The sequence below is a fragment of the Lipophrys pholis genome (assembly GCF_963383615.2).
Source record: "Lipophrys pholis genome assembly, chromosome: 2".
Taxonomy (NCBI): domain Eukaryota; kingdom Metazoa; phylum Chordata; class Actinopteri; order Blenniiformes; family Blenniidae; genus Lipophrys; species Lipophrys pholis.
Window position 1 is genome coordinate 754774 of NC_137636.1, and position 12002 is coordinate 766775.

A 12002-nucleotide genomic window follows, 5' to 3' on the forward strand; every position below is an offset into this window, starting at 1 on the left:
TGTACTTGTCGCTCAATAATTCCCAATAAAACGTCAAACAAACAATGAAATCTTCCAATAAAAATAATGTTGTCTATGTAGTGCCAGGAAATCCAATTCTGACTGAAGAGTGAAGTTTGCTAAGAAGGTTTTCAGTGGGAACCAAAAGGTTTTACAGCTTGGCGCCAATGAACAAGTTAAAAAGAACTCAGTGGCGACAGTTCAGGGTCAGTTTCCTATGGTGTAAGTCATACTGACTTCTTGTCATTATTTGGTTATACAATACTGTTCAAAAGTTTTGGCTCACCCACACAATTTTGTGTTTTCCATGAAAAGTCACACTTTTATTTACACACTAGTTGTAAAATGAATAGAAATTATAGTCCAGACATTGACAAGGTTAGAAATCATGATATTTATTTGAAATAATAATTTTTTCCTTCAAACTTTGTTTTGGTCAAAGAATCCTCCGTCTGCAGTAATCCCAGCATTGCAGTACTTTGGCCTTCCAGCTGTTAATTTGTTGAGGTAATCTGGAGGAAGGTCACCCGACACTTCTAGAAGCTCCTCCCACAAGTTGGACTGGCTGGACGGACACTTCTAGAAGCTCCTCCCACAAGTTGGACTGGCTGCTTGGACACTTCCTGCGTCCCATACGGTCAAGCTGCTCCCACAGCAGCTCAATGGGGTTTAGATGTGGTGACGGTGCTGGCCACTCCATTCCAGATAGAATACCAGCTGCCTGCTTCTCCTCTAAATACTCCTCCACCCTCTGGAGGTGCTCTGGCTCATTGTCCTGCTGGAGGATGAAACTGGCTCCAACCAAGCGCTGTCCTCAGAGGACGGCATGGCGCTGGAACATGGAGGGATAGCCTTCCTTATTCAAGGTCCTTTTCCCTGAACAAACCTCCCACCTTACCAGCACCACAGCAACCCTACACCATCACCTTACCCCACCTTACCAGCACCACAGCAACCCCACACCATCACCTTACCCCACCTTACCAGCACCACAGCAACCCCACACCATCACCTTACCCCACCTTACCAGCACCACAGCAACCCCACACCATCACCTTACCCCACCTTACCAGCACCACAGCAACCCCACACCATCACCTTACCCCACCTTACCAGCACCACAGCAACCCCACACCATCACCTTACCCCACCTTACCAGCACCACAGCAACCCTACACCATCACCTTACCCCACCTTACCAGCACCACAGCAACCCTACACCATCACCTTACCCCACCTTACCAGCACCACAGCAACCCCACACCATCACCTTACCCCACCTTACCAGCACCACAGCAACCCCACACCATCACCTTACCCCACCTTACCAGCACCACAGCAACCCCACACCATCACCTTACACCACCTTACCAGCACCACAGCAACCCCACACCATCACCTTACCCCACCTTACCAGGACCACAGCAACCCCACACCATCACCTTACCCCACCTTGCTTGACAGGTGGAGTCAGACACTCTTCCAGCATCTTTTCAGTTGTTCTGCGTCTCACTAATGTTCTTCTGTGTGATCCAAACACCTCAAACTCCCATTCCTTCGTCCATAACACTTCTGTCCAGTCCTCCTGTGTCCAATGTCTCTGTTCTTTGTCCAGATTAATCTTTTCTTTTATTATCCAGTCTCAGATTTGGCTCTTTCTTTGCCACTCTGCCCTGAAGGCCGGCATCCCGGAGCCTCTTCACTGGAGAGGTTGACTCTGGCGTTTAGCCGGTTCTATTTAATGAAGCTGCCAGTTGAGGACCTGTGAGGCGTCTATTTCTCAAACTGGAGACTCTAATGTACTTCTCTTCCTGCTCCCACTTCTCTTCCTGCTCTGGTTAGAGCCTGTTACTGCTGTTCTCTGGAGGGACTAGGACACACCGCTGGAGGAAATCTTCACTTTCCTGGTGATGGAATAGCCTTCAGTTCTAAGAACCAGAGCAGACTGTCGAGTTTCACATGAGAGTTCTTTTTCTGGTCATTTGGAGCCTGACTCCACCCACATGTGACCCTCCAGATCCTCCAGATGCTCCAGATGCTCCAGATCCTCCAGCTGCTCAGAGGAAGCTCAGTTTATAGCTTCTCTCAGCAGCTAAACTGTTTTCAGCTGTGCTAACATGATTGCTCAAGGGTTTTATAATCGTCCATCAGCCTTCTGACACAACGAGCAACACATTGGACCTGGAGGGACAGGCCTCTATATACCTCTGTAGATATTGAACCAACAACCAGACATTTGCAGCTAGAATAGTTATTTACCACGTTAACAATGTATAGAGAGTATTTCTGATTAGTTTAAAGTTTCTTCATTGAAACAAACAAACTGTGCTTTTCTTTCCAAAATAAGGACATTTCTAAGTGACCCCAAACTTTTGAACGGTGGTGTAAATCAAAACACAGTTTGATATAAAGGTCATGAAAGGTTATTTAAGGCGACTTTGATCCTGAGTGTCTAGAAGATTTTCTACTGAGATTTTCTACCTTCAATGAAAAGTCTATATGAGGAAACTATGTTTTTAAGACGGTACTATATCCACATCATTAATCTTTGATGCAGTTTTGACAAACAATGTGAATGCAGCTTTACTGGATCACAGAACATTACAAGTACTAAATCTTTATCATCAGTTATGTCTTGACCTTGAGTGGAAGCGCTGCAGCGACCCCCGTTAAGGTGAGGAGATGAATAGACTCTACAATTTACAGCGATTTGCTATGAAATGCCAAACCAACAACAATGCCCCCCCCCCCCCCCAAGAACAAAAATAAATAAAATTTAACACAGACTTCTAAGATTTATTTTCTCAGTCGGGATGAATTGGACTTAAAGCCGAGATCCATAAACTTGATACCAGAGTTGAAAAGAAACTTTTGTAGACTCAAAGTCAAAGCGATTAGAATGTGGTGTTCAGGGTCACTCTCACATCTCCAACCACGCTGGCGGCGATGGACGTGATTTACTGGGATCCTGCATGAAGAAACTGCACAGTCATGGAAACAGAGTTCCCTTTGCGGGCATTGTGTCATCATGTGCAGACGGTGGTATTGAAATGAGGGTTTGGGTTGGCAGTGAATCGTTTTATCAGCTGGAAACAGTGTCGTGTCTGGGGTGTTGGTGTCTGCCTTCTCCATCAGGTGACGGGGTGGAGCACTGAGCCGCCACAGGCACAAACAGAGGTGACACCATGGAGCTCAACGTGTTGCTGGAAGAAGCTGTCAAACATATTGGAGTCTTACAACGGATCATCAAAAACTAAAGAAAGGAAACGATGAATTGGGAGACGGTCTCTCACCAAACACAGTATTTCCTCAACTGGATAAATATCAAGTACAAATGATCATCAAAAACAATCATCATTATTTAGCTCGCTAGATTGGTTTTGATTCTATGTTCTATAGTTCTTTACCGGTCTAAGATAGTTTTTGATACGGATAGGCTCAAGAACACGGGTGTCAAACATGAGGCCCGTGGGCCGAATCCAGGCCGCAAGCCTGCAGGCAAACTGGGAAAACTGAGAAGAAAACATTGACTTTTAAAAAAATGTATGTGGGGGAAAACGAGTATCTGACACAACGCTAGTGATGCCAGTTACTGTAATATGACCACATTTTTTGGTAACAACCAGTAATCAGATTAAAGTTACTGAACCAAGTCACTGTGCGTTACTGTTGTAGAGTTACTATTACAGAGTTACATTTGTAATTACACATGTAGAGTCACCGTTGTAGAGTTACTACTATAGAGTTACATTTGTAGTGTAACTATCGCAGAGTTACCAGTGTAGTGTAACTATCGCAGAGTTACCATTGTAGAGTTACTATTGTAGAGTTAGCATTGTAGCGTCCCATAGGACAAATTCCGTGTCTGTAAAGCCGCTTGATTACTGAACAGAACAGATAAAGATTAGCTGGGTTGCTCCTCCCACTGGACGGACACACACACACACACACACACACACACACACACACACACACACACACACACACACACACACACACACACCCTGCCCCCCTTCTCCACTCTCAGCCAATCACAGGCCACCTCACGCTAACGGCAGTTCAAATACCATAAAATAATGAGAACCAACAAACATCCTCTTTCCATCATTGCATCAATAACAAGTGCAGAGAAAACCCATGAAAACAGCATTAAATTAAAACAGAGTTATGACGACACTATTTCACCAGTTTGGCCCACTCCAGATGAAACTGTGTCCCCTGAACAATAATGGGTTTGACAGTCCTGCTCTCCAAGGAAATTGTGTTTCTGTTTTTGTTTTATTTCTCCATGAAATTAGAAAAGATCTTAACAATACTGTACACTGACCATGACCATCTTTAATATAATCCTGACTGTGGACAGACGCTAATATCAAGTGCAACTTTTCTGGCTGGCAACTGCAAAATCCCAAGTTTATTTTCTATTTATTTCACAACCAATAAAACAGCAAACCAACAAAGAAATTATCCAATAAAAGGTATAGTCTATCTAGTGCCAAGAAACCGAATACTGTGAGAGCAGGTTTGCTAATCAGATTTATGGTTTCAGGAGGAACAAATGGATTTTAGAGCCAAGCGCCACAAACATTTAGGATTTACTCAAATTACAGAAGAAAACTTGATGTGTTGGTTTTGAGGTGACTTAGTTTCCAGTACACGTTACAACAGGTATAAATATGTATTAGCACTTGAGAATTACATTAAGTTCCCACAGCGACACAACAAAGCTGCGCTACACGAGCGTGTGGAGGCACATGGTCTGAGCACAGGGCTGGTAAACCCAGATGGCCTGCGAGGTTACAACATCAACCAGGCTAAAAACAAGACGCAACAAACACATGAAAATGTAATGAATCAGTGATGTGTTGAATGAATTAGCAAGATGTTATTCAGTTCATCAGACGGTTCTTTGCTTCTTTGTTCGCGGTGATTGGAGACATGCCAGATTTCATATGACTTCATATTTGGCTCGCTCAATAAATGGAATTCTCACTGGATCAGCTGCAAATTGCTAATCAACTAAAATATCTCCTAATCAACATGAGGTGAACGTGTTGCCTTGGTGCCTTCTTAGTCACAGCACTATCATGCAATGACAGACTTTTTTGGGTATATTTTTTGTGCACATTTATGATTATGATTTATGAAGCTCTTTCATTTTACAGAAGGGGAGCTCAGACTGCCAAATGTAGGAGGCGACAATAATCTGTGATGTCTGGAGGGTACTCATGATATCAGATGCTTTTGGTGGCAGTGGCAGTGTTACGATCTCCTAACCAACTCCAGATTGGTTAGGAGTTCTACGAGTTCCCAAAATGCATAATTGAATTTTTTTCTTTAAATATTTTGATTAAAAAAACTGAAGAAAAAATGTTTAGAATTCAGGGAGGCATTTTCAAATATGCCAAGAAGCTAAGTATCATAATCAAAATGTGACGCAAGGAAAACTGTCGTAATGCAACGTTTCATTCACCGTCGTCCTCAACTGGATTCGTGTGAAGCTGATTCAACATAATGACTTTCTAAAACAGGCTGGTTGGAAGCGATACCCAACTTTGTTTGAACTGCATGCTGTGTCATGTTCCAAAAACTAACAGGATCAAATAAAGTTAGAAACATTTTTTAAATGGCATGTGATGTAAATGTATTGAAGGAAAATTACAAAACGAAGGATGTAAAGATGTAAAGTAAAACCCTGGAACCCTTTTCTTCCAGTCGGCTGACTCCTGCAGTGTCTGTCTGGAGGTAAATGTGTGAGCGGCGTCATATTCTGGATGTGTGACAGTTGGCAGCTTTGCTTTACTTGCATCCTAAAAGAAGTAGATATTTTCTGGGTCTGCTGGTGAAGTAAGAAATGATTTAGGGAATGAGGGAGACCTGGCTCCCATTTTGAAGACAAAGTTTTCAAGTTCATATCCCAAATATTTCTTTTGAACTCAGAATTCATTTCAACATAAAAGCAGCACAGTTTGGGATGTCAAACATTGTTAGCATAGCGTTTTGTTAGCATGTGTGTCCTTTAACAGCAGATCTTCTGATCAGAGGTACTGACCTCATCACTGCCACTAAAGAATAATGAAGATGTGATAATTCTACAATCGTTCAACCTGTCAATCAATCTGCCCTCAGCCAATCACTGCTTCCCCTGAAATGTTGCCAGCCGTGCTTTACAGTGATTGGTTAAAAAAACAAAAGGGTGCGGTGGGAGCCGAGTGACAGAAGCTGACCTCAGTTCAAGGACGCTGACGAGGTGTTTCATTATTTGTTTCTTGGTTCTTTTAACTTCTCTCAACTTTCATATTTGGGAGTGTCATGAAACTCAGGAAGCCCTCTGGAATGGTGTGTGTGTGTGTGTGTGTGTGTGTGTGTGTGTGTGTGTGTGTGTGTGTGTGTGTGTGTGTGTGTGTGTGTGTGTGTGTGTGTGTGTGTGTGTGTGTGTGTGTGTGTGTGTGTGTGTGTGTGTGTGTGTGTGTGTGTGTGTGTGTGTGTGTGTGTGTGTGTCTGGTACTTGAAGTGAAATGTTGCCCAGGGTGTACAACAGTGTTCACACTCTCTCCGTGTCCCACATTGGAATTAAACTGGCTCCACGACTCTATATTATTGAGTCCGTTCCCTCTGCCTTGATTGAGACGTTTGTCACGTCAGCACTTTTCCAACAAACTCATTATAACAAATGAATTTGGCAAATCACAACGATGTCAAACATAACGCCAGTGGCTGCTGGTGCAGAAGTAGGAAAGTAAAGGTGAGCCTGTTTTTTCTTCTTATTTTTATGTTGCTGGGAGGATTTCAGATGTACGGCGCTCCTGCGTTCAGCGGCTCTGGATACATGTGAAATGATTCCATGCAGAGTTACACCAAGAGGGAGAGGACAGACGGATGTTTGAGGTTTTGTTTTCACGTCCAGTGAATGTGCTATTCCATTATGTAATGGGCTGTAATGTGTGTTCAGATAAACTGCTTTAAGAAGGACACATGCAGCTCTGGGATCGCTCTAGGAGTGATGGATCAACACACTGGTGGAGCGGAAACACACACTGATGTGTTGTATCGACAGCAGATAATCGTTATCAGCATGTTTGCTATTTCTGACATATTCTTCTCTTGGGTGGTGGTGCAGGGTAGCTGAATTTCCAGCTAGAGAAAATGAGCTCCTGCTGGTGGGTGGCCTCATTCGATCTGATTCCCCAGCAGAGCCTCATCTCTCCACTGCCTTGCTGGAGCAAGGCTGTCGTGCCAACCTGGCTGCTGCTGCAAAAAAAAAAACAAAGCCACACGTAGACTCATTTCCGTTGATGAAGTCGGCCATTCGACCTCACTCGAGAACATTTTCCCTTCGGTTAACTATCTTTACAGTTTAGAACACACTGGTCATAATAAACTTGTTTCTTCTTGTGATGAAAAGATGTGATAAGCAGATCGCTGGAGTTGTGAGACACAAAGAGAATACTTGAATCTAAGGACCCAGTACACAAGGGTAATGTTATTTTGCAAAAGGCAAGACGGTAACAGCACTGGCAAATGGTGTCTGCAGCACATCTTGACACAAAGCTGTCACATTTCCTGCTTTCCACCACATGTACAGTATGTTTGAGACACTGCACGCATCGATTTGTTTGGTAGGCAGCCATCTTTGAGTGCAGAATAAAATGAGAGGTGAATGCAACGCGTCAACACTGCAGCGTGGAAGTGGGAGGCACAACATGAACTGTATGAGTCTCTTTTTTTTTATCCTCAGCTTACTCTGGCATATTCCTGAAGCCGAGTGGCTGAATGGACTAATCTACTAATCTAATCTAATCTAATCTCGTCTAAAATGATAATGAGCAACGAGTTCTTGTTAGTCACTTGATTTTGGGAGATAATAAAGCCGGCTACAGTTATTCAAGGACAATATCAGACCTCTTCATTCTCTTGAATGAAACTGCTGTTAAAGAGGTTTTAGTGGGACAATAAAGTGAAAGTAAACAACATGGGGGGGGGGGGGGGGGGGGGGGATAAAACAGAATTAATGGTGAATCAGTGGAAAACGTTTCTGAAATCAGAGGAAAGTCATCAAATGAAAAATTGTGAGAGCAAAAGGCGAAAGAATAAGTACTTTAGCGAGAACTGAAATAAGACTGATGAATATCTTTGACTGACAACATTTAACAATGACTATATTAATGTTTTGCTATCATCTGGATCAACAGCTTCAGGATGAACAGATTTTTATACTCGGAGCGCTCAGGTAGTTTTCTGGGTCAGCACGGCGCCACGTTCACCAACTTTAACATTTGGTGTTGGTGACTTTTCTCTGACAATAATAGGTCCCAAAGCCTCCAACAGATGTGCTCCGTTTCTTTTGAAATGTTCATGACTACGGCTACGTGTATTAAATAATTCCAAAGAGTAAGGGGCTTCCCAGAAAAGCTTCACAGGTCTGGCTCCAGTGGGACGGAGATGTTAAGTTCTTGCTATCTGGAACCACCCGGGGTTCGGGGGGGCCAACAAATAAGCTTGTTATATTGCACTACTGGGCAATATTGACAATTGATTTTAACTTGTACTTCATCTTGTTCCTTCATTATGAGATATATGCACATTGCACGGTGAAAATGTATTGTGTCCTTTATGTTGAATTTATTTCATGAATTATGTAGTCTAATATACGTTAAGAAAAGGGCCAGAAATATCCATCCTCATTTTGCAGAGCTTTCTTTCTCTTTTATCTTCAGATTCTTTGTTTCATCTGACAAACAGTTTGAATCCTAAATAAAGTCAGTTTATAATTGCATGTGTTTAATTAATGTTTGAGAAGCAGAAACAAACATTTTTTTATTTGCTTTGACAGTTTGTTTCTTTCTGTTGACAAACTAATCAGTTAAGCTCCGAGACAGATTTGGAGCCTCCCAACCCAAATATACTACAACAGTATTAGATATATTTAATTGCTACTTTATATGGTTACTAAGACCATTCTGTCTTTGTTCTTCTCTTTGCAGAGAATACCAACAGCGGATGAACTATGAATGCTGAACACAATGATCTCCTCCCTCCAGCGCCAGACAATGAGAGGTCGTAGGCTCAAGGGGGCACTGTCCAACCCCCTCTTTGTGCTGCTTTTGGCCCTTCAGATCCTGGTGGTGGCTGGGCTGGTTCGTGCTCAGACCTGTCCTTCTGTTTGCTCATGCAGTAACCAGTTCAGTAAAGTCATATGTACCCGCCGCAGCCTACGAGACGTCCCAGATGGCATTTCCACCAACACGCGCTACCTGAATCTCCAGGATAACCTCATTCAGGTCATCAAGGTGGACAGTTTCAAGCACCTGCGCCATCTGGAGATCCTGCAACTGAGCAAAAATCACATTCGCAGCATTGAAATTGGAGCTTTCAATGGATTGGCCAGCCTCAACACGTTGGAGCTTTTTGATAATCGCCTCACGACAATCCCCAATGGAGCGTTCGAGTACTTGTCCAAGCTGAAGGAATTGTGGCTACGCAACAACCCTATCGAAAGTATACCATCTTATGCCTTCAACCGGGTCCCATCACTTCGAAGGCTGGATCTGGGCGAGCTCAAACGTCTCTCCTACATTTCTGATGGCGCTTTCAAGGATTTAAGCAACCTGCGCTACCTGAACCTGGGAATGTGTAACCTCAAGGAGATACCGAACATTATACCCTTGATCCGGCTCGAAGAGCTTGAAATGTCCGGTAATCAGCTTTCCGTTGTCAAGCCCAGCGCATTCACAGGGTTAGTTAACCTCCAGAAGCTGTGGATGATGCATGCCCAGATCCAAACTATTGAGAGGAATTCTTTTGATGACCTTCAGTCACTGGTTGAGCTCAACCTGGCTCACAACAACCTTACCTTCCTACCACATGACCTCTTCACACCGCTGCATCGCCTGGAGAGAGTCCACCTCCATCACAACCCTTGGAACTGCAACTGTGATATTCTGTGGCTCAGCTGGTGGCTCAAGGAAACAGTACCTGCCAATACCAGCTGTTGTGCACGTTGCCATACTCCCACAGTCTTTAAGGGTCGCTACATTGGAGAACTGGACCACAGCTACTTCCAGTGTGATGTTCCTGTAATCGTGGAGCCACCCAGTGACTTAAATGTGACAGAAGGCATGGGCGCCGAGCTGAAATGTCGCACAAGCTCACTGACCTCCATCAGCTGGCTTACACCAAATGGCTCATTGGTGACACACGGGGCTTATAAGGTACGTTTGTCGGTACTCAATGATGGGACACTGAACTTTACTAGTGTCACCATGCAGGACACTGGGACTTACACTTGTATGGTAAGCAACACAGCGGGCAACATTTCGGCCTCTGCTGTGCTCAATGTCACTTCGGTGGAGAACAGCGGGGTGACTTATTTTACCACAGTCACAGTGGAGACCATTGAGACACCAGGGGACGACAGCCAAACGCCACATCCCCCTTTCAGCTGGGTGTCATCCTCAACAACAAAAGGTACTCCCGTTTTAACACGGACCACAGAGCGGACTTACACCATTCCAGTTCTGGATGTGGATGGAGGAGTCCTCAACGGCCTGGACGAGGTGATGAAAACCACCAAGATCATCATTGGCTGCTTCGTGGCGATCACACTAATGGCTGCTGTCCTACTGGTTATTTTCTACAAGATGAGGAAGCAGCATAACCAGCAGGATCCCGATGGTCCTGCCTCCTCCATGGAGGTCATCACTGTTGAAGAAGAGCTCGCAGGTGTTGCAGCTATGGAGAGACACCTTTCGCTGCCCCCTCTGGAGCACTACAACCACTACAACACTTACAAGAGCACTTACCACCACGCTCCGATGCTCAGTACCATACACAGCTCAGCTACACAGGAACCTTTACTGATTCAAGCCTGCTCAAAAGACAATGTACAAGAGACTCAAATCTGATCTTTCCACTGAGCGTCCAGTATCAACAGATTCACACTCGCAGTTCAATGGACCAAAATGTGAAGACAAAAGAAATCAAATGCCATTGACTGACAGAGTCGGTGTCAAATATGGCGACTAATCAGCATTTGGCAAACGGACGACATATGATACTTTGACAAGTGTCTTTACAAAACAAAGATTATTTATTAATAATATGTCTAGTGGCTCAATGAAGAAAAACAATTTGTGATAGCTTTTTAGCTTATTTTATTTCTCTCTCTCGTTATCTCACACACACACACACACACACACACACACACACACACACACACACACACACACACACACACACACTCTTTGGAATACTGCACAAGGGAAAGAATGGTTTACTAATGGTGAAAATTGATGGTATCAAATAATCTGAAACTACTGTCACGTTGGACTTTTTACCAAGATTGTTGTGACTTTCAATGTATTGATTTTGATTTTGACAAGAACACAATATCTTACAAGGCATTATTTAGATTTTTTGATAGAATTCTTTTGATGGTTGGTAAGCAGAGTTTGTTTGATTTGGAAAGAGTTCATGTGTCATAAAACATGAAATGGGTTTATTCTCCTGGCCTTTATATTTGTGCTGTCATTCAACACAAAATGAGATATTATAACGACTCTGCTCCGGATGTCCTCACAGTGAAGCCAGCATGCCTGAAGAGCAAAGCTGCCAAATGAGTGAACGTGCATTTCTCCCATGGCTTCTCGACAACAGCCATATATCCTTCACTTTAATTAAGATCTTGCTCCAACCCCCCACCCCATCCTACCCTTTCTTTATATGCTTTGGGCTTTTTCCACTAATTGCACTCTCCATTCACATCCCTGAATTCTTCATGTTCTTAGTCTGCCTTTTTTCTGATTTCCCTGCTCTCTGTTTCTTTTCATGTCCTATAGCTCTTTGATTGTCTCCTTGTCACTTAGCTCCGACATGTTCCTCAACCGTCCCCATGTCTCATTTGTCTTGCTTTATCTGGTGGCATGTGCCGCGCCACGGCAGGAGTGTTGCTTAGGAAAATGAAGGGGAGCATAAGGCTGTAGTCTGTGGCCTCTCTGTTAACC

At 43.7% G+C, this 12002-nt stretch overlaps 1 protein-coding gene across 1 annotated transcript; it reads left to right on the top strand.

Moving 5' to 3' along the window:
* Positions 1-9011: 9011 nt before the first annotated feature.
* On the top strand, positions 9012-10904 carry LOC308106869 (leucine-rich repeat-containing protein 4C-like; the record flags this gene model as incomplete). The annotated part of the gene is made up of 1 exon (XM_080458878.1): positions 9012-10904. The coding sequence occupies one exon, from the start codon at positions 9012-9014 to the stop codon at positions 10902-10904; it is 1893 nt and encodes a 630-aa protein (XP_080315004.1).
* Positions 10905-12002: the final 1098 nt, after the last annotated feature.